This window comes from Saccostrea cucullata, unplaced genomic scaffold (assembly GCF_032062105.1).
Source record: "Saccostrea cucullata isolate Sc308-1 unplaced genomic scaffold, CSIRO_AGI_Scuc_v1 ctg869, whole genome shotgun sequence".
Lineage (NCBI taxonomy): Eukaryota > Metazoa > Mollusca > Bivalvia > Ostreida > Ostreidae > Saccostrea > Saccostrea cuccullata.
The window spans coordinates 41091-64788 of record NW_026928190.1 but is presented as its reverse complement, the minus strand read 5'-3'; the positions used below and the strand labels follow the sequence as shown (position 1 = coordinate 64788).

General features: G+C 33.2%; 3 protein-coding genes across 3 annotated transcripts in view; 2 read left to right on the top strand and 1 right to left on the bottom strand.

Annotated features, from left to right (window-relative positions):
- The window catches only part of LOC134276718 (DNA topoisomerase 3-alpha-like), a 52209-nt gene extending 48339 nt beyond the window's left edge, over positions 1-3870 (bottom strand). Inside the window, exons 1-4 of the mRNA XM_062758989.1 lie at positions 3715-3870; positions 2582-2715; positions 555-630; positions 350-458 (exon numbers count right to left, since the gene is read on the bottom strand). Of these exons, the coding sequence (XP_062614973.1) occupies positions 350-458; positions 555-630; positions 2582-2715; positions 3715-3858 (463 nt within the window). The 5' untranslated portion in view covers positions 3859-3870. The remainder of the gene's footprint in view (positions 1-349; positions 459-554; positions 631-2581; positions 2716-3714) is intronic.
- A 222-nt stretch (positions 3871-4092) lies between these two features.
- Positions 4093-4986, top strand: LOC134276704 (uncharacterized). The gene is made up of 2 exons (XM_062758965.1): positions 4093-4222; positions 4549-4986. Exons 1-2 carry the CDS (start codon positions 4167-4169, stop codon positions 4946-4948), a joined length of 456 nt encoding a protein of 151 aa, XP_062614949.1. The 5' UTR covers positions 4093-4166; the 3' UTR covers positions 4949-4986.
- A 5513-nt stretch (positions 4987-10499) lies between these two features.
- LOC134276710 (histone H3.3A) lies at positions 10500-12261 on the top strand. The gene is made up of 3 exons (XM_062758971.1): positions 10500-10646; positions 11066-11348; positions 11560-12261. The coding sequence occupies exons 2-3, from the start codon at positions 11067-11069 to the stop codon at positions 11686-11688; spliced, it is 411 nt and encodes a 136-aa protein (XP_062614955.1). The 5' UTR covers positions 10500-10646; position 11066; the 3' UTR covers positions 11689-12261.
- Positions 12262-23698: the final 11437 nt, after the last annotated feature.

The window sequence follows — 23698 nt, the reverse complement described above, 5'->3', positions numbered from 1 at the left end:
CCTTTCTAAATACATGTGTATATCTATTTTTTTCTACTTATTTAAGTCAGAATTTTTTTTTCAAGCAAATAATGACATCGCATTTTCTTTTTTAAATAAAAACAGCGAAATCAGAACACTGAAAATAAAGCTACACGTACATACAGTAAAACTCATTTAGTACGAACACAGATATTGCGAATTCACGGATATTACGAAGTTATCTTGGATCCCCAGCTATATAAATCTAACAAATTCCTTATACGGATATAACGAATTATGGATATAGCGAAGAAATTTTATAGATCCCTGTTACTTCATTATAACCAAGTTTTACTGTACAATAATTACTGTTCTATCTGTTTAATACCTGCTTTACAAACTTGAATGGCCTCAAACCCTATATTTTCTCCCTCTCTGTCACAATCTGTCCAGATAATCAAATACTGACTGCTCCTAGCCTCCCTCTCCAGAGTTCTCTAGCAGTGACAAGCAAGATATTCACTTTTATGCCAAATTTACTTAAGTTTTTCATTTTTTTTTTAAAACCAAAACTTGCATGCAGATTTTCTTACCTTGATATCATTAAATTTTTCTGGACATTTTTTCTCCACTTGGATATCAAACAGGGATAATGGATTGCAGGAGTTCCTGTGGAATCAGATGTAAAATCATCTATATTGAAAAATAACTTTGATCCATTGATTTTCAATGGAAGTTAAACAGTTCAATCAGTATAAATTCAGATCCAATAAATTTCATTGACTTTTCTTCTCAACTTCTGATATATCAAAAAGTATTTATCAGATTTGAAATATAAACTTCCAGGGTCCGACACTCGTCAAAATTTGGTCTCGCCATTCGGGCAACCTTGGTATGATCACAGGTTGCCCAAATGAATTTCAGGTCGTCCAAATAAAATCAGTTGAAACAAAACTTAATGTGCAATTGTTTACAATTTCTTAAGATAATTAATAGAAGTTGTGTTTTTCACTTTTGTATTAAAAAATGTAAACCAGACATTTTTGGAATTTAAAGATGTCTTCTAGTATTTTATCAAACAAAAATATAAGCAGATTTGCCAGAATCAGACATGCAGAATGCTAAAGTTTGTAGCTTAAAACATTCATTTTCACTTGCCATGAAGGCCTAAATATATAGAGTCAAATAACCCTGGACTGAATTAATCAGGTGTTACATTACAGTGGACACCCAAAATGGCTGTCTAGCAGCAGAAAACGATCATTATGATCAGAAAGTTGTAGGGGAAATGCAAGATGTAACAATGATGATTATTACTATTTATATTTAAGGTGATTGTTGACTAAGTTGGCATTTTTTATATCTCAAATAATACTTTATGAAAGACTTTTAGTAAAAATTGCATCAGCTGATTGATCGAACGAAGATTTGGCAGGATCTTTGGCAAAAATCTTCGCGGCTGCAATTTGAACATGTTGAATGAATTGGTTTTGTTACAGGAAAATATGTTTTCAAGGTCTATGAAGTTTAGTTTAAAATATTAAATATAATTATTAAATATTCCCAACTTGTCCCAGGTCGTCATTTGGGCGAGCCAGACTGAAAATCAGGTCGTCCGAAATCATTTTAGGGTGGAAATGGCCAGGTGACGAGCGCGAATGTCGAACCCTGAACTTCATAATTAAGGTATATTCCTGTGATGAAATTGTAGGTGTGGCAGTCACATGAACAAAAAGGAAGACAAACATTTACATCATATAAAGATGTACATGTACTTCCATGAACCAAGGTGCAGAAAGGAAGACAAAACTAAATAGAAACCATCAATGTCTTCATACAGCCAGGATGACACACAGAGTAACAGAGACAAATAGACCTATTATAAAAGTACAATGGTCTTGGAAAGTTCCAAAGATTCATCCAATATTGATAATAATTCAATACTGACTTGATCTTCTTTCTGCTTTACAAACTCTGTATCAGCCACCTCCATAAATTTTTATTCGCATACAACGCCTTTCTAGAATATATGTATAAACACCTACAGACAACAGTGGATGAAGAAGTCAGAAATTTGTAGAATTTAAATAATTTCAAACTTTGTGTATTACAATACTAATTGTCTCCTTTGTAACACACTTCAACCCAATTTAAAGGAATTCTTACCAGTAAGCATATGTGCAATTTCATTGAAAACTTTGAACAAGCTGTGTAAGACAAATAAACAGCGATCATAAAGTATTGTAGTGTTCATGAAAATGCGAAATTCTTATTTTGGCAGCTTTGGCACAGACAACGATGCACTAATTCATGAATACCGCTAAAAAATCATTTATTTATATATATACAGCACAGACATGTGTAGTGATAAGTCATTTTTACCGGTACACCACCGACTGCATATCCATTTATTGCACTAAATTTTGAATGCATTAATGATGTACATGCACAGTATACTTTTACCAGTATATTTCTAGCAAACTTTGAAAATTCTTAACCAAGTACAAAAAAATATTACATTCAAAAATCCCTGTCATTAGCTTTATATCACTAAAATTATAAAAAAAAATTTATGTTCCTCTAGGGAAGTTCTGGAATTTACTTTTTACTTATACTTTACCATTTGCGATATTGTCCAACAAAGTCCAGCTCCAACAGATGTCCACTGACAGAGGTCATCATCATCAAACAGTTCTTGTTTAGTATGTTGTAATTAAACTCATATATCTTGTTAAACTTGGAAAACCCTTCCCTCTAAAAAAAACCAAAACAACAAGTATTACAGTAGGTCCACTTTTTTCATATAATTATCCATTTATCTAGGGGTAGTGTGTATCAAGAATCATGGAGGTCAGGGTCCAAGGATAATAAGGAGGGAACTTTTTCTCCTTAATTAATTTTAAAGTTCCAATATTATAATTAAATGATAGGGGTGCATATCAACAGAAAAATTATATTGTGAAATACTGCAATATTAGATAACATATTGCAATATCATAAATACTACAATATTCTGAATTGCATTTTACTAAAAGTTTGAAGTGAACCAATATATCAATAATATTTGAATTTGGCGGCAATTTGCACACCCCTATTATTCACCTTTGCTTAACTTCTATAATGTACGATGATGCTATATGCAATTTAAACATTTAGATTTTAGAAACATAGGTAATCAAAGATTACAAAGCTCACCTCGACGAATGATATCAGTTTAGGTAATGCAAGTCTCACATCATATTTTCTTAAAAGTTAGTATTTATTCTAACAAAATATTCAAGCAAGTTCTGTTTAAATAGGTCTTAAAGTTCATTGGGTATTGACCTGTTCCAAAAACTTTAACCTCGTCACTCGTTTGGAAAATGTAGGTCAGATCCCGCATCCGAAGCAAGTCTAGTAGTGTCCATCCCTAGATGCATTTTCCATGCAAGTTTGGTGCATATAGGGTTTATAATTACTTAGAAATGGACCTGCTCCAAAACCTTTGTCCTGGTCACTCATCTGGAATATGTAAGTCAGTTCCAGCATCCGAAGCAAGTCTGGTAGTGTCCATCCCTATATGCATCATCCATGCAAGTTTGGTCCAAGTAGGGGTTATAGTTACTTGGGAATGGACCTGCTCCAAAAACTTCAACCTGGTCACTCATCTGCAAGTACTGAAGTACCTAAATAAGGCTAAAAGGCTAGGTACGTAGCTAAATGAACCTGTAGTGTTAAAAGGATGATTGCTGACATTCAAAAATAAGTTATCACCTTTCTGGCACTCCCTCGTGACATGACATTTGCAAGAGTTTTTGCTGCATCATTTTTCTCAGCAACATTAAGCACCTTAACCATATCACTGTTTGAAGAAGTACAGTATTTCCTAAAAAGTAAAAATCTGAACCTAATATACATAGCGCGCCTTCTGAAGGGCCTAAGAGAATTTAGCTAACGTGGTCTGTATTATTTCGATTTATTTGAGTTCTGTCTGTGGTTAAATTGTATGAAGTGATACTTCCTTTCATCTAAAGTTGAGATTTTTTCAATTAATTTTTGCTATTCATATTAGAATTTACTTTTGTCCATATTCATTGATAAGTGTTTAAAAAGGGCCATTTTACGTACGAATTAATATCACAGTAACTAAACTGGTTCTCCTTTAGGCCATCTTGCGTAATAAACTTGCTTTCACTTTGGCTGTAGACCAAAACTTGAAAGTCATCATGTGCTCCTTAGCTGTTCGTTCTTCACGAGCGATACTTCGGGGGAATTTTATAAAGCAAGTACTTTTTTGTTTGCTTCATGAGTTTATATCTTTATTTAGAAATGTAGACAATTTCACATTTATCTGTTTATGGTGCTTACATAAATGTAGCCTTTGTTGTACTTGGATACTGAGTTTCAACAGGGACCTTTATACTAGTAGTATATAGGTCACTGATTTCTCTATCATTACTTAATAAACATCTTATATTATTTTTAAAAGTAAATTTTACTTTTTACATCATTTTAGTTCCTTTACACGACATCATGATTTATATGCTCAGATCAAGATCATCATAAAATGATAAATGGCAAATGCTGTAATATTTTTATCTTTTCCAGACTTTTTCAGAGATCTCTCTCTACTACCAGTATGAATTTATTCAAGAAAAGTGACACATTTACAGATAAAGGGGGATATTCTGCTAAAACAGATGAAATTCGTCAGAAAAACTTTGAGGAAATCAAAGCAGAGATGGATTCAAACTCGGGAGTTGCATTTATTTCCTTTATGTTTTGTGTTCTTGTGTATTTTCTCTACATGTCCCTTAAAAGCGAAAATGACAGTGACATTAAATCAAATTTGCGATTGTTAAAACTTGACGAAAAAATGTGCGTAAAAGCCATTGCTCAAATTCTTGAAACTGGAACATACAAAGACACTTTGTTTTATCAGAAGAAATTGGTAGACATACAAAAAGAAATAAAAGAAAATGAAGACAAATTGGAAGGATTGGAATGATTTTTTTTTATGAAGGAATAAAGTTTATAATGAATGTATTCAGTATTTTTTGTTTGCTTCTTTCAGTGTCTTATGTATTTTTGTGTTCTGTAAGTTAATGTAACAATATGAACACAGGGTTGTCCCTTAGAAGTTAGCATTGAAATAGAACATCAGCAATCCTCAGCTGATTCCGCTATGCTCCATTCAAACCTCAGATGTGAAAGGTGGAACCTGGAGGAATACCCTTAGGTCAATACATGTTTTTCATTGGAAACTGCCATGTCACTCAGTTCATATTTCGCTCTGCCTAAAGTCTAAAGTAACTTGGATTTCAAAAGTTTAACATTTGAATAAGATCACACATCGAATCAGCAAGATGGTAGAACACCTTTGACATCAGAAGTTAGTGTGTAAGGTACAAGCCATCTTAGGAGCTCTGAGTGGAAATAGAAGGGGACATTTAAAAGTAGAAGGGGATCTGGAGTTCCCCTCGTAATGGGGAGTTAAGTTTAGGACAAATATCAACTAACCAGGAGATGACATCATTATTGGCAGGGAGATTTCCTAGCCGAGGGTCTTATGGCCAACCCTGTGAACAAGTAAATGTAATCTTTTACAGAACTGGTCAATGTCATTCTGAAAAAATATTACACTGCAGGGAGCCAAGCTTAGCAGACATCTGAATTTCTTGTATCACAAGATTTAAGATCAGTGGAGAAATAATGGAGTATATGCCTCTGTAATGTCTGTAATAAAATAAGTATATGTCATAATGTGAAGGATAATCGAAATAGAGTCTAGTTTTGTTTCTTTGACAACCTCAATTACAATCAATTCAAAAATTTCTTTGACTGTTTAAATATTTTAACTAGTTTGTAGTAATTTTAAGAGGCAGAAAGGGAAAAAAATGTCATATGCCACTACTCAGCCAAAAAAAAATTCCTGCTAGATTTCAAACTAAGTTTACATATCATATGTATTAAAGGTAGTACATATATGAGAAGGAAAAAAAAATTTACAATCTTCTTAAGCTCTTACATCTCACTACATGTAGTATGTTAGACACAGTAAAAGCATATAAACGTTTAATATTTCATTTACTCAGAAACCAGACAACAATCCATAATCCCTCTTTAGGGGAAAAATAAGATTTTTTCAATTTTTTTTTTTTACATGTATCTGTATTTGATTAATCCTACCTACAATGTAAAATCGAAATAGATGTTTATGATGTTGCATGTCCAACTCAAACTATATTCTGAAATATAGCTTATATAATAATTGTATTATTTGTTATTAAAGGTAGATTGTTACTGACTGTCTATAAAAAAAGATATGGGTTTGATCAATCTTATAGATGGGTGAGGTGTACCATGCTTTTGAGCTTGATCAATGCTGATTTTTTTTTTTTTTTTTTTTTTTTGCCTGTAATTTTTTATGGCTCCCTCCTCCTCTTTTCTTTTTATAAGTTTGAAAAAAGAAATAAAATTATCATTGTATTAAAACATGGTAAACTTTTTTATTTTAAAAAAAATAATAAAGATTTCTTTGAAAGAAAAGAGCTTTTATTAAACAAAAAATGATTTTTTCTGAAGCTGGAATAGGCCCATTGATTTTTAGCTCACCTGAGCCGAAGGCTCAAGTGAGCTTTTCTGATCACATTTTGTCCGTCGTCCGTCCGTCTGTCCGTCTGTCTGTCCGTCTGTAAACTTTTCACTTTTTCGACTTCTTCTCAAGAACCACTGGGCCAATTTTGACCAAACTTAGTACAAAGCATCCTTGGGTGAAGGGGAATCTAAATTGTTAAAATGAAGGGACATATCCCCTCGCAAGGGGAGATAATCAAGAAAAAACAAAAATAGGGTTGGGTCATTAAAAAATCTTCTTCTCAAGAACCACTGGGCCAGTAAAGCTAAAACTTATGTGGAAGCATCCTGGGGTAGTGTAGATTTTAAATTGTTCAAATCATGACCCCCGGGGGAAGGGCGGGGCCACAATGGGGAATCAAAGTTTTATATAGAAATATATAGGAAAAATCTTTGAAAATCTTCTTCTCAAGAACCAATGGGCCAGAAAAGCTGAAACTTAGGTGGAAGCATTCTGGTATAGTGTAGATTCTAAATTGTTCAAATCATGACCCCAGGGGGAAGGGCGGGGCCACAATGGGGAATCAAAGTTTTATATAGAAATATATAGGAAAAATCTTTAAAAATCTTCTTCTCAAGAACCACTGGGCCAGAAAAGCTGAAACTTATGTGGAAACATCCTGTGGTAGTGTAGATTCTAAATTGTTCAAATCATGACCACCGGGGGAAGGGCGGGGCCACAATGGGGAATCAAATTTTCACATAGAAATATATAGGAAAAATCTTTGAAAATCTTCTTCTCAAGAACCACTGGGCCAGAAAAGCTGAAACTTATGTGGAAGCATCCTGGTATAGTGTAGATTCTAAATTGTTCAAATAATGACCCCCGGGGGAAGGGCGGGGCCACAATGGGGAATCAAAGTTTTATATAGAAATATATAGGAAAAATCTTTGAAAATCTTCTTCTCAAGAATCACTGGGCCAGAAAAGCTGAAACTTATGTGGAAACATCCTGGTATAATGTAGATTCTAAATTGTTCAAATCATAACCCCCGGGGGAAGGGCGGGGCCACAATGGGGAATCAAATTTTTAAATAGAAAGATATAGGAAAAATCTTTGAAAATCTTCTTCTCAAGAACCACTGGGCCAGAAAAGCTGAAACTTATGTGGAAGCATCCTGGTATAATGTAGATTCTAAATTGTTCAAATAATGACCCCCGGGGGAAGGGCGGGGCCACAATGGGGAATCAAAGTTTTATATAGAAATATATAGGAAAAATCTTTGAAAATCTTCTTCTCAAGAACCACTGGGCCAGAAAAAGTGAAGCTTATGTGGAAGCATTTTTGGGTAGTGTAAATTCTAAATTTTAGGAATCATGACCCCCGGGGGAAGGGTGGGGCCATTATAGGGAATCAAAGTTTTACATAGAAGTATATAGGAAAAATCTTTGAAAATCTTCTTCTCAGGAACCACTGGGCCAAAAAAACTGAAACATATGTGCCCATGGAAAGTTCATGGGGTAGGGTAGATTTCAAAATGTCTAAATTATGATCAGTGGGGTAGGGTGGGGATGCATTATGTATAACAAGGGTGAAATCTGGTAAAGAACAGAATGGTCAAAGCTTCTCAGGTGAGTGATGTGGCCCATGGGCCTCTTGTTTTCCTGTAATTTTGCCCCCCCCCCCAAAAAAAAAAATAATTGTAAAACTTGATATCCACAGAATGGGGGTTTACATCAGACTTGGAGCAATGGAGGGTGGGGGGCATGGGGTGGCCTGGCCCTCCCACTTTTTTTCCCAACATTACTTATACTATAGGATATGTTCATTGAAAACCTGCCCCCCCCCCCCCCCCCCCCCCCCGCAAGTCTTTGTGATATAAGGAAAATGTAGTATAAAAAAATTGGTACTGAAAGTAGTTGGCATTGAAAAAAGTTGCTTTTCCCCCATGTAAGTGAAAAAAAAATCTCTGCCCCCCCCCCTTTCAAAAACAATGCTACGTGGCTGTACATGTTCAGCATCAATTCGTTATTGTTTCCAGTGAAAATCTTTTTATAAAAATCTCTTAGCGAATTAATTTTTTGATTTTTTATGGAATCCGGATAGGGCCACGCAGTTCACTATCGCATCATCGCACCATCGAGATTTGAGTCGATGGTACGATGACGCGATAGTGCGATGACGATGAAGCGATGGTGCGATAACGATGAAGCGATGACGCGATAGCGCGATGACGATGATGCGATGGTGCGATAATGCGATGGCGATGATGCGATGGTACGATGAAGCGATAATGCAATGACGCGATGGCACGATAGCGATGCTGCGATGGTGCGATAGACACGATATAGCATCGCATCATCACTATCGCGCCATCGCAGCATCGCTATCGTGCCATCGCGTCATCGCATTATCGCTTCATCGCGCCATCGCATCATTGTCATCGCATTATCGCACCATCGTATCATCGTCATCGCGCTATCGCGTCATCGCTTCATCGTTATCGCACCATCGCTTCATCGTCATCGCATTATCGCGTCATCGCACCATCGACTCAAATCTCGATGGTGCGATGATGCGATAGTGAACTGCGTGGCCCTATCCGGATTCCATAATTTTTACAAGTTTTTCTTTGTTTTGTATGTGTGTGTGTGTTTTAAAATCTGTATATGGTATGTTTTGGTATATAACTAAACTAGAGGTATTGTGAGCAATGAGCTCACTAAATGATACCTCCGCCTTCCATATGGTTACAATGGCAAAGTCAATGTTTAGCTGTGGCCGGGAAACCCAAAATATGTGTCTGATCAAAAAGTAAAATAGGAGGTGCGCAATGGCAATTTGTAATAAAGATTCTGTGAATCATTAAATTTCACTCAGTGGTATTTATAAGAGGAGTTGCGGATAAGAGATCATATGGGTACCCCAAAGCGTAACAGACAGACATAAAGACGGACAGACGGACGTACAGCTAGACAGACGGACGGACGTACCGATTATACTATTATACCCTCCCGCTTGTTAAGCTGGAGTGTTATAAAATGTAAGATCATACGCTCTACTTATCTGTGTTAAATTTTCGCAGGTGAATTTTGAGAGGTTTTTAATCAGTTAATCAAAGATATACATGTAGTTTGTAGGAAAATAAGCCCGCAACTAAAGGCATGTGATTTATTGGGTTTATCTATAAAAAAAAAAAAATAGTTTGACAGGAAATTTTGAAAGCAGTTAATCAAAAATACATGTAATTTGTATGAAAATAAGCCCGCAACTAAAGGCATGTGATTTATTGGGTTTATCTAAAAAAAAAAAAATAGTTTGACAGGAAATTTTGAAAGCATGGACCAACCTAAAATATGAATATTTTGAATTCAAAAAATAATAAAGAGAAACTAAAAGAAATAAAAAAGATAAATCACAGGAATGTAATTTTGCTGGCCCGCTAGTATTCTAGATGAGTTCAAATAGTTTGACAGAAGTGCCGGATCCATCGGTAAAGAATAAAATCCTCTGACAGTGTTTTATTTTGGGTTTTAATTCCTGTATAGATATTTGGAAATTTATGTAAATCGTGGAAATTTTCATTATTTGTTGTACATATCAGTTACAGTTAAAAAAAAGATACTTCGTGTGATTCTTTTCGATGATTATTTATTGCTCTTAATTTCAGTTAAAGTTTTTCATAGTCTTTCAAATTTTTATTTATAAATAAAGTGAGTCAGATCGGACATGAGGAAAAGTCTGTTTTAGCCCTTATGACTTTGAACAATACCTTTGAATTTATCCTTTATCCGTTTTTTTTTTACTTGCTTTTGTAAAAAACAATAACATTTTTATTTCCAAAGATACCCCCCCCCCCTTTTTTTTCTTCTGAACGCACTAGGTGGATTGAAATATGATTTAGTTTCAGCCAATCAGAGTTCTCCGAAATGAACCAATAATTTTTGAGGTCATGGAAAAGGTCGCCCAATGAGTAATTTTCAAATTTGACCAATCGATGTTGAGGTTGGAGGTTAGCGCCAACTAATGACGTTTTATATAACAAACGAAGTAGTTCGTTGGAAATAATTTATTCATCGTTGTAAGTCGGAAGTTTTCAGTTAGCGTGAGAAGTAGAGAGTTTTGACAGGTAAGTGAGGAATTTAAGGTCTTTACCTAAACACAATTTTTTTTTCTAGAAATAACGTATTATCAAAATATCAAATATTTGACTGGAATTATTGTTTAAAAGCCATAAATACAACATAGAATCAAGGACAAAGAAAAGTGTAGCAATGGATGAATTGACCGCCATTTTCTGATCTAAAAATAAACAACGTGTGAGGCATTGAAGACAACCCTCGATAATTCAAAACATAAATTGGCATCCAGTGTACGCATATTCACGAACCCAAACATGTTTATTCCATATATAGATGCAATTTGCTCGTTTTTTTTTTGTATAAATTTTAATGGAATTCCCGAAAGTCATAAATAGAATATTCTTGCGCAATAATCTTGCTACAGAAACCTTTGCATATCTGATTGTTGAATGAATTTGTTTTTCAGAATGGCTCGTACAAAGCAAACAGCTCGTAAAAGTACTGGAGGTAAGGCTCCTCGTAAACAACTGGCCACAAAGGCTGCACGTAAAAGTGCCCCTTCAACTGGTGGAGTGAAAAAGCCACATAGGTACAGGCCCGGAACAGTCGCTCTCAGAGAAATCAGGAGGTACCAGAAGTCCACTGAGTTGCTGATCAGGAAATTGCCTTTCCAGCGTCTTGTGAGAGAAATTGCTCAGGACTTCAAAACTGACTTGAGATTCCAGAGTGCAGCTATTGGAGCTTTGCAGGTTGGTCATCATGGTCATACATTATTTTTGTAAAATGATACTTATTCTGAAAGGGTTAAAAGGTCTTGATTTATCTGATTAATTTACTTTTTGAAAAAAGAATAAAAGTTATATTTGTCCAAAAAAGAAAAACGGTTAAATGTTGCAAAATGTATTGTGAAAAAATAATGTTTTAGTAGGGTAGTTCATTTGTATCTTTCTGGTGTTTCAGGAGGCCAGTGAAGCTTACCTTGTGGGATTATTTGAAGACACTAACTTGTGCGCCATCCACGCAAAGAGAGTCACAATTATGCCGAAAGACATTCAGTTGGCAAGGAGGATTCGAGGAGAACGTGCATGATCTCATCTTCGTGAAATCATAAAAACTTATTTTCATATAGACATTGAAAATTTTTATCATGAATGCAGCAGACATTTTCAGGACATTGTGGCATGGTATTTTGTAATTTTCATTCCAAAAATTGTGTTAATCTTTACAATTCAAGTTTGATTCATATTGGAGTTGTTCTCCACTTAATACTTTTTGAGAATGATTTTCTATGACATGATGATGTCTTTTGGATGAAGATTATCACACGCTTTACTTCATACTAAGATATCAAAACATTTCTAAAAAAAAAAAAAATGAGTAATTTTTAAGAAGTAATTATCAAGATTTCCTTTGATTTACTGCATCAAGCCATGCTGATCATCATTGAATCATGAACAGTCAGGGAAATTTCTGTTTTTATGTGCAGCAGTGTTTTTACAAGTATTTCTTGACTGTCTTCTTTCTCTTCTTTTTTTCATTTGAGAAAATATAACTGAGCACAAATGTTTTTTTTACTCTTATCAGTGACGTCTTGTGTTGTCTGTGTAATTTTAAAATTGTGCTAGTATCTTCATTTTAACAATAAACCTAGTAACTTAAAAAGATTGTTGTATGTATTTTTTAATAACCAGTAAGAAAGTTAGAACTCGAATTTTTTTTTGACTCTGATGACATTTCTTCAGGTCAAAGCTTATGACTAGTTATGAGTAACTAATATTTAAGGAACCATTGTCTAGTTAGTAGAGTATGCCAGAGTCAGTATCAGTGGTAGTTGCTTTTAATACCCGAAATGCAAATTATCCCATGTTTCCAATTATAGATGCACTGGCACAGTCTACTATAAACTAGACTGATTTCATAATATTTCCATTGGATTGTGATTTGAGAGTAAATTAAGATAGGCCCTGCCCATTAAATCAAACACAGACAGCCTCATGAGATTTACAGGTATTGGGCATCCCTAAAGTCACATGCAAAAGATTGACATGTGCATTAGGTCTCCTTGGCTCCTGACATAAATTTACGTTGATGCTGTATATGGTATTTATGCCTATGAAATTTACATTGAGTTTCTATATGGCATTTATGATTATTAAGGTATGTCACTCATGAAATTTGTTAAGTCAAGGATTTTTTGAGAAGTATAAGTATTTTTGATAAGTACTCATACAGTGTAACTCAAAATCACAGAGAAAATACTTATAGGGGGTCAGTGTGCATCTTGCTGATCTACGGTACAATTAATTATAAGTTGACCTTTGTGCACTTAAATTTTAACTCTGTGGTTAATTACTTAAGGTAGTGCAAAACCCCTGGATTCTATTTTTACTAATTTCTTAAAAAATACTGTAGAATAAAAGAATAATATTGCTTTATTGACAACAATGAATGACCCCTGTAAGAAAAATTACAAGTTTTGAAATGATTGCGTCATATTTTGTGGAAAAAATCAGATAATCCTATATATACATTGTATTGGTCACTTGGGAGCTTACATTTTGGAATGTGTTTACGCTAAGTGCAGTAAACAAGTATGTAACAGTCTGATATAAAATGCAGTGTAACTTTTGTTCAATAAATAGTAGAGGCCTGACATTTGGACACACATATAAGGACTCTCTGTTCTTTGTGTACTATAAAGGTCAAGGTCATATCAAGAGGTCAAAGGTCAAATATTGTGACGTCATCTACTGAAACTTTTAGTTTTTTAGCCATTTTCTTAAGAAAACTTTAAGTGTAGGATATTTACATGTAAATTTTCAATTCCGACGCTATGTAAGTTCTATTTTTACTTAATATTTTTCTCAAATGGTCCAGTATCAATATGATTTACTAAGTTAAAGTAACAAAAAGGTTATCTTTATCAAAATTATAACACAAACTTGTAAAAGATCAATTGATAATTCTAAAATAAGGCTCATTCTCAAGTCGAGTGTCTTGACGTATATGGTTTGAATAATATTTATCAATATTTACATTTACTAATGTCTTTCCTTATGACAATATAAATAAATTTGACATTCAATTTTCAATGACATGCAGTTGGGCAAACCGCACGAGACTATTAGAAAGTCTTGACTGTGACGTCATATGACGCCGTAGTTACGTTATGTTGCATTTCTATAACAATGTCTAAATAGCGCCTATTTTTCCTTGTAACACGGAATATAAAATATAAAAATATTTATTATATGATTGAATAATTTCCATCTCTCTGATTGGCTGAGATCCAAGTATGTTAGATAAATACTACGTTGTATTGACCTGCACGTGACGTTCCAGGTCAATACAAGAATTTATTTCCTCTACATTGATCTAAAAATAGATTGGGGAATTCCAAATTGATAAAAATTGCTTTGGAAAGCTATTTGAACGACTATGATTTTTTTTTTCATGTGAACAAAACATAAGCGAATATATACTTTAGGGTGAGGGTGGTAAGAGGGGATGCAAGGACCCCCCTCCAACACTTTTGCTGAAGAATTCTTTTTTACTTTTTGGCAGTCAGTTTTCCCTGATAATACTCCTTCCTTTCAAAATCTATTCTATAAAAAAGACTGACATTACATGTATATATTTTTTTTTCATGGCAACTAAAATTGATAAAAAAAAATTTCAAATTGATACGACTGGTAAAGTTTATTCGCATTTTAATTCTGCTTCTCTCTTGTATTTGGCTAGGACTTAATAAAATGCAAACAAGAAATGAGCTGTACAGTATCATTTTATTAGTGATTCATATAATAAAACAATTATTGCTGTTTTTTCGGTCAATACAATGATTTAGCCATCTTCGAAGTACAATATTCACCTCGCCCTTCGGGCTCGGTGAATATTGTACTCCTCAGATGGCTAAATCATTGTATTGACCTCAAAAAGCAGCAATAATTGTATATTATTATATGATTGAATAATTTCCATCTCTCTGATTGGCTGAGATCCAACTATGTTAGAAAAATACTACGTTGTATTGACCTGCACGTGACATTCCAGGTCAATACAAGGATTTATTTCCTCTACATTGATCTAAAAATAGACTGGGAAATTCCAAATTGATACAAATTGTTTTGGAAAGCTATTTTAACGACTGTGATTTTTTTTCATGTGAAAAAAACACAAGCGAACATTATATTTTAGGGTGGGGGTGGTAAGAGGGGATGCAGGGACCCCCCTCCAACACTTTAACTGAACATCATGTTTTTTTTTTTTTTACTTTTTGGCAGTCAGTTTTCCCTGATAATATTCCTTCCTTTCAAAATCTATCCTATAAAAAGACTGACATTATATTATTTTTTTCATGACAACTAAAATTGATTAAAATAAAATACATTTCAAATTGATACGACTGGTAAGATTTAATCACATTTTAATTCTGTTTCTCTCTTGTATTTGGCTAGGACTTAATTAAATGCAAGTTAAAAAGTAATGAGCTGTATCATTTTATCAGTGAATCATATAATAAAACAATTATTGCTGTATTTTTTTTTTTTTGGTCAATACAATGATTTAGCCATCTTCGAAGTACAATGTTCACCTCGCCCTTCGGGCTCGGTGAATATTGTACTCCTCAGATGGCTAAATCATTGTATTGACCTCAAAAAACAGCAATAATTGTATAAAATGTAAGAAATAAAATATCATTTTTTAGAGTTTCATTGGGATGTGACATGAAGTCGGTACGTGATCAAATCTACTATAACGCCCTTCGGACGTTATAGAATTTGATCACGTGACCGACTTCATGTCACAACCCATTGAAACTCTAAAAAAAATGATATTTTATTTCTTAATTGAAATAATCTAGGAAATTAATGTGTGACCTTTTTGCACTAAAAAGTAACATGTTTGGGGGTATCTAAAAAAAACAAGCAATAAAACATTTTCTTATATAAAACTTTTTACGACTTAAATGCTGATCAGTCACAAGCATTGAGTAGTTTAAAAAATGAAAGAAAAAGTTGGTCATTGATTTTAATTTTAAAATATTGGTCAAAATATGTAATTTTCAGGCGAAAAATGGTGTAAATTTTACCATGACTTCTTTAACATATCTTCATATTTTGGCAAAGTTTGTTGAGGAAAGGTTTAAAACTTGTTCTAAAAATATAAATTAAGACCTATATTAAATAATCCTAGCAATATCATAACGGAAAATATTCGACAAGTAAAAGTATGTGAGGCTAAATTTTCACCATGTTAAAATGATTTGCAGAATTTTCTGCTAGATATCCTTCCACCACAAAAAATAGTCCATCATAAATCTGGCTTTTTTCTTTAGATTTTTTTTAACAGTTTTTTTCGTTGAATATTAAAAAATATTTAAATTGTTGAATTTTGATATGTCATAAAAATTGAATTTTAAATAGTTTTGAAGTAAGAGGTTCTACGTGAACTTTTCTAAAAAAAAGTTGACTATTGACATACCTTAAATTATTCTCAACTCAATTAAGAGCTTGCTCTTAACTACGAACATAATCAGTGTTCACAGTTCCTCTAGTTTATTTTTTCTTCTTGAAAACAGCAAAGACGCGATAAGTCATATTTTTGGAAAAATCGGATAGTATTGGTGTACATTCGAAAATGTTCTATTTATGACTTATGGGTGTAGGGATCAATTTTTAAAAAAGTATTTTCCCGCCGCTATTTTTAGTCATATTATTATTTATATTGGAAGCATACCAAGATTAAAATTTTCAAAATTAGCCCGGCCCCAAACCGTGTTTTTCTATGAAATGATAGTACATGTATACTATTAGAGCTCTGAGCTCACTAAATGATACACCCGTCTCCCATATGATTAATTATAGTGGCAAAATAAACGTTTTGCTCTGAGAGACCCGAAATAAGTGTCAGATTAAAAAGTAACATAACAACGGCATTTTGTATAAAGAATTTGTGAAAGAATTAACAATTCACTGGTATATATATATGGGAGGAGTTGCAGATAAGAGATTGACACCCTTCAATATTATAGAAAAAATGGCCCTGTCCATGTTTTGCTCTGGAGAATTCGAAACGTGCACTATATAACAAAGAAACTCTCCTTCGTTACCTATTTTTAAAGCAAAACTTAAAAATTGGGGAGCAACTAATAAACCTTGTAGGTACTTTAACTTTGGTAATAGAAAAGAAAATATCTTGCATTGTTAGTTGCAAAACAATGCTAGTAATCTTAATGCACATTTAAAAAATCATTTTTTATCAGATATTCAATCATGTCAAAATTGTGGATTTCATACTGAAGATACTGAACTGCCCATCATATAATGTTGAAAGAAATTTATTGGTAAAAAAATTAAATGATATTGATGTTGTTTTTGAACTCGACACTCTGCTCAGAGGAAAATGTCATTACTCTTAACAAACAAATTGTAAAATATTTTCATATGTACAAGAATTTATTAAATCTTCTAAGAGACTAAATTAGGAACACTGTTATATTAAATACTCTATTAAATGCATATTTTTTCTCCAAATATTTGTATTATTTTAAGCTGGAACAGTATGTAAATAATATGTATACAATTAGGGGGTTGTCATCTTTTGAAATATTATACTGATAAATAATACTTGATTGTGAATCTTTATTTTTCATTATAATTTTATTGATTATATCATGTACAAGTATTATTATTTAATGTCTGTAACTTGACCTATTATACAAGGAGAGGGTGTACATAGGCCTTGCCTGTTGCCCAATCCTGATTGAATTATTCAATAAAATATGCTTAAAGTATATAACAAAGATTCTTATTATTATTCTCAGATCATTTTCCATTTGAAAAAAATACAACTCCAGATTTTTAGACATTTTTGGTGTTCATAGAAAATCACTTAATATTAATTGCTGTTCTATATGAGTTGGAACAGTTCCCCCTATTTTACTTGTCATGAAAATATGTTTAAATTTTATTTAAGAAGATGTTGTTATTTCGTCAGAATTGATAAAATATCAGATCTATATTATGATCGCGTATTAAAAGATTGAGGGGCAATATGAAAACCATCTATCCTTCTGTCTTCAACAACCCAGAAATAAAAAAAAAGAATTAGATAGATTACATGATCATTATGTACTGGTCCCTGCTGACAAAGCAGGTTACAACATTGTCATTGTTTGTAAGGCTCATTTATATATAAATTGTATTTTAGAACTTGGATTTAATTCTACTAGTGGTAATCCAACTTATACTTATATACGTACTCATAGTTCCCTTTCTAAAGAAGAAATTCTTCAAAATCATTTGTCAGTTTTGAATATTTTTAAGATTCCAAAGAACCAAATGAATTTGAACTACCATATCTATATTGGACTCCGAAACTTCATAAGAATCCTTACAAAGATTTATAGCGGGTTTTAGTAAATGTTCAACCAAGCCTCTTTCTTTACTCCTCACTAAGATATAAACACTAGTGAAGAAGAAACTTCTAGAGCATTGTGCAACAAAATTGACAATTTAGATACACATGTCTTATTATGGGTGTTGGGTTATTGAATGCTGCAGTGAATGAACGTTTCTTTTCTTTTGTTCAAACTTTATTAACCATTCTGGTAGATTCCCTTGCTAATTAGTGCCAATCATGTATACATGTATACATATGAATTTGTACAAAGTTATGTATTTTATATTTTTTTATACTTTTGCAAATATATACTTTAAAAATTCATATTTAACTTTGTCAAGTTAAAAGTGTAGTTTACATGTAGTCCAGGTAAATCTTCCAGCCTCTTTTGCCTCCATTTCCAGGGACCTTCTCCAGGTTTGTCTCGGTCTCCCAACCATCTTTCCTTGTAGATTCCAAATCCAGAGTTTGTTTTGTTTTGTGATGTTGTTTGAGGGTTTGCATAAAGTTTGGCCACTCCAACCCTATTTTCTCCTTTTTATGTGAATACATATGGGAATTTGGTTGGTTCACTCCCATAAACTGTTGTTTGATATGATGTCAGACTATCTGATGTTAAGGATATGACGGATGCATTTATTTGTGAAAGATTGTTGTTTATTGTTTTTGTTACCTTCCAGGTCTCGGAACCATATAAAAGAACTGCTTTAAAATTTGTGTTAAAAATCTGAATTTGTTGTTGATGATAAGTGCTATAGAATGCCAGGTTTGTCCAAGGGTATTAAAAGCATGTTAGGGGTTTCCTTCAAGTATATTATTGAGGATTAAATATATTGCAAGATTGCAATCTACTTTTAACATAAATAAGAAAATAGAGTGCAAAATGGGTTTCATTTTCAATAAAAAGAAATACAAGAATGACACGTTTTCTCTAGAAATAAGTGGCCTTGAATATCTCCCCATTACAATACATACATGTAGTCTATGTGCATTTATTCTTAGTTTTATATATAAGGATTGTTCTTTCAGATTTCTTCAATGGTAATTGAAGATAGTTTTTATAATTTACATATATATTCAATTAAACCAATTAAAGAGAGTACTTATATAGACAATGCCTGCTGTCCAATCCTGTTATGCTTATACATGTGCATAATAAGATATTGTTAAAACTACATGTAAAAGGTCAATTTACCAGAATTTGATTTTAAAATGTTCTTTAATTGTTCACCAATTTTGTTACCGTAATGTTCCTGTTCTTCAATTGTTCACTGATTTTGTTACCATAATGTTCCTCTAATTTATATCTTAAGTTTTATGCTATAGCCCAATGAAGATAAAGACAATTTCTGTTGTAGAGTATAAAGTTTTCTTTGCCAAGATGCTAGTACTCTAGACCCCAGTGTTTTATCTTCCTTAAATGCAGACACCACTAATTGGTAATTACGTTCATTCTCTGTCTCTTGTTTTCCAATGACACAAATGTAGATAACGTTCAATATTCAAGATCAAAAGTCAATAAAACAATACAAAATAGTAGCAGAGCAAACACGGACCTCCAAAACATAACATAACCTCCAAAACATAACATAAAAATATTCAGAACTGACAAATGATTTTAAAGAATTTCCTCCTATGAGTATAAGTTGGATTACCACTTGTAGAATTAAATCCAAGTTTTTCTTTAAAAAAAAAACACTTTATATAAAAAAGCAACAGACACTTTATATAACAGGGACCTTGTATAGCATTTAATAAATCTAATTCTTTTTTTTTCATTTCTGAGTTGTTGAACTCAGAAGGATAGATGGTTTTCATACTGCCCCGCAATCTTCTAATACGATCATTTAATAGAAATTTAATCCATTGTGACAAAGTGTTTTTTTCTTATATAATTGAAACATATTTTCATAACCAAAGAAAAGGATGTCCCAGATATAGGTTTATTAGATGATCTATTGCCCCTCAATCTTTTAATACGCGATCATAACATAGATCTGATATTTAATCCATTCTGACAAAGTGTCAACATCTTCTTAAATAAAATTGAAACATATTTTCATGACCAAAAAAAAAAAGTGGGCACTGTCCCAACTGATATAGAACAGCAATATTAGATGATCTATGAACACCTAAAATGTCTTTAAAAATCAGGAGTTGTATTTTTTTCAAATGGAAAATTATCTGAGGATAATAAATCACATTTGTAGTCTGCAATCCAAATTTCATGAGACTTTCACGGAATCTTTGTTATATAGTTCACACATTTTGAATTTCCCAGAGCAAAACATGGACAGGACCATTTTTCTGTAATACAGAAGGGTACCCATCTTTTATCCACCACTCCTCTTATACCTGATCTGGAATAATAAATATATCGCCATCGCGCTATCGCGCCTCATCAATCTTTCTATCATAATGTCATTATGCATTGTCATCGTCATTTGCAATTTTTTTTCTGCTTAAAATTGGGACAAAATCAACGCACTTTGAAAAAAATTTTCAAATTGCGTTAAATTTGGGACCAACTCAACACACTTTGAAAAAAATTTTCAAAGTGCGTTAAGAGTCTACATCAATATATTTTACCATGGAGACACTTAACGAACTTTGAAAAAAAATGTATTTTAAAATCTGAAAGATGTTATTTGTTATTTTTTTCCCTAACCATAACCTTAAAGAGAATTTATTTACTCCCGAGGAAATAACGTGTATGTTACAACGCACTTTGTAAAATGTGCAATTTGAAAAAAATTTTCAAAGTGCGTTACTTTCACAGAATCTTTGAAAAAATTAATTTTTTTTTCAAAGTGCGTTGATACCGACCATATTAACGCACTTTGAAAAAAATGAAGATTAATCAATATTTAATCGGTATGAAAAATAACAGAAGGTTGGATAACTTTTTTTGATAAAGTCACTTCAGGACCACTATTCTTTTAAATACCTTTTGATAAAATAAAAGGGAAAAGGGTCTTGAAAAAAAAGAGTGACAATTGTTTAAGATCATTAATTCGTTTCTATTTTTTTAATTCTAGTTTTTGATGTATGTAGGTAGATGTAAATGTGTAAAGGGGGCACTAACAGTGGACAGCTTTAAGCAACTTAGCATTTATCATAATAAAAAGAGGGCAATTTGATTGTTCAAAACTATGAAAATTCTTTCTCTCTCAACGCACTGTACATAAAAATTTCTAGCTTTCATTTGTTTTAATTATCTCATTTAATATTGAAAGTTTTCAACGTCATTCCAGTGAGGTAAATACATAATTATACATGTATAAATGTTTTGAAAAAACTTCGCGTTAAGGGCCATTTGGGAGGGGGGAGGGCTAAACACATATTGGAAAAATATATACATTATATATCGTATATAAGCATTGAAAAAGCAGCTTACTCTTTTTGGGTTCATTGCTCCCCTCACCCGTTTGTTACCGTCACCTATGTATTGGACAGATAAAGATTTGGACTGAGGGATCTTATGCCCGTCTTCTCCTCTTTTCGGCGGGAGTAAATCAATTCATAAGTTTTTTGAAAGATAACAAATAAAGTCTTTCCATTTGTTATTTTTTTTTTCAAAGTGCGTTAAGTGTAAAAATATATTGATGTATACCTAATGCACTTTGAAAAAGATTTTTCAAAGTGCGTTGAGTTGGTCCCAGATTTAACGCACTCTGAAAATTTTTTTCAAAGTGCGTAATTTTTTCAAAGTGCGTTGCCACACGGGTACAAGATCCTTAGCCTCAGTCCAAATCTTTATATTTCCAATACATAGGTGTCGGTAACAAACGGGGGAGGCGAGCAATACAGCATTTTCAATGCTTATACGATGTATATATCTTTCCAAAATAGATGGGGGGCTTAGCCCCCCCCCCCCCCCCCCTGGCCCTTCGCCCGGTCTCGATGTCTATGCTATACTCAAAACATTCATATAATTATGTATTTACCTAATTGGTATGACGTTGAAAACGTTGAATGACAGATGAAAACTAGAATTTTTTAAGTACAGTAAAACATATGAGAGAGAAAGAATTTTCATAGTTTTGAACAATCAAATTGCCCCCTTTTTATTATGATAAATGCTAAGTTGCTTAAAGCTGTCCACTGTTAGTGCCCCCTTTACACCTTTACATCTATTTATCAAAGACTAGAATTTAAAAAAAAAACGAATTAATGATCTTAAACAATCGTCACTCTTTTTTCAAGACCCTTTTCCCTTTTATTTTATCAAAACCTCAAATATTTAAACGTCAATATCCCAGGTCCTGAAGTGACTTTATCATAAAAAAGTTATCCAACCAGGATCTGTTATTTATCACACCGATTATTTTCTAGGAATATTGATCAATCTTTACATCTTTTTTTTTTTGGTAGATATTAACGCACTTTGAAATTTCTTTTTAATTTTTTCAAAGTGCATTAGCTTGGTCCCAAATTCAACGCACTTTGAAAATTTTTTTCAAAGTGCGTAATTTTTCAAAGTGCGTTGTAACAGTGCATCTTCTATTTTATTTGTTGTTCTGACACCTTTTTGGGTCTCCCAGTGCAAGACATGGACTTTGCAATTATAACCATTTGGGAGGGGTATCATTTAGTTAAACTCATTGCTCACAGTACCTCTAGTTAGGTCACCTGAGTCACTCAGGTGACCTATTGCTATCCGTTTTCGTCCGTCGTCGTGCGTCATCCGTCGTGTGTTAACATTTAAACATTTTCAGCTTCTTCTCTGAAACCCCTGAAACAATTTCAACCAAATTTTGTATACAGCATCTATGGGTGAAGGGGAACAAAAATTGAGAATTTCATGGTCCCTGCCCCCCTGGGGCCTGAGGGGTGGGGCCAAAACCACTAAAATTATTGCAATCTTTAAAAATCTTCTTCTTTACTCCTGGACATCAAGCAGGCAAACTGTTATCATGAATGTAATGTCTATTAAGTCCTCTACCAAAATTGTGAAATTCATGGCCCCAGGGTCAGGGGTTCTAGTGCTAGGGCGGGGCTATATAGATTATATAGTGAAAATGCATTATTTCTTTGAAAATCTTCTTCATTGCTCCTGGATATCAAATAAACTAATTATGTACATAGTTATAATGAACAAGAGTGCCTCTTCCAAAATTGTGAATTTTATGGCCCCAGGGTCAGGGGTTGTGGTGTTAGGGCGGGGCTCTATTGATGATATAGTGAAAATGCATTAATTCTTTGAAAATCTTCTTCTCTGCTTATGGGTATTAAATAAACTAACTAAGTACATAGTTATGATGAACAAGGGTGCTTCTTTCAAAATTATGAATTTTATGGCCCTAGGGTCAGGGGTTCTTGTGTTAGGGTGGGGCTCTACTGATTGTAAAGTGAAAATACATTAATTCTTTGAAAATCTTCTCCTCTGCCCCTGGGTATTAAATAAACTAACTAAGTACATAGTTATGATTAGTAAGAGTGCCTCTTCCAAAATTGTGAATTTTATGGCCCCAGGGTCAGGGGTTGTGATGTTAGGGCGGAGCTCTATTGATTATATGGTGAAAATGCAATAATTCTTTGAAAATCTCCTCTGCTTTTGGGTATCAAATAAACTTACTAAGTACATAGTTATGATTAGTAAGAGTGCCTCTTCCAAAATTGCGAATTTTATGGCCCCAGGGTCAGGGGTTGTGGTGTTAGGGCGGGGCTATATTTATGATATAGTGAAAATGCA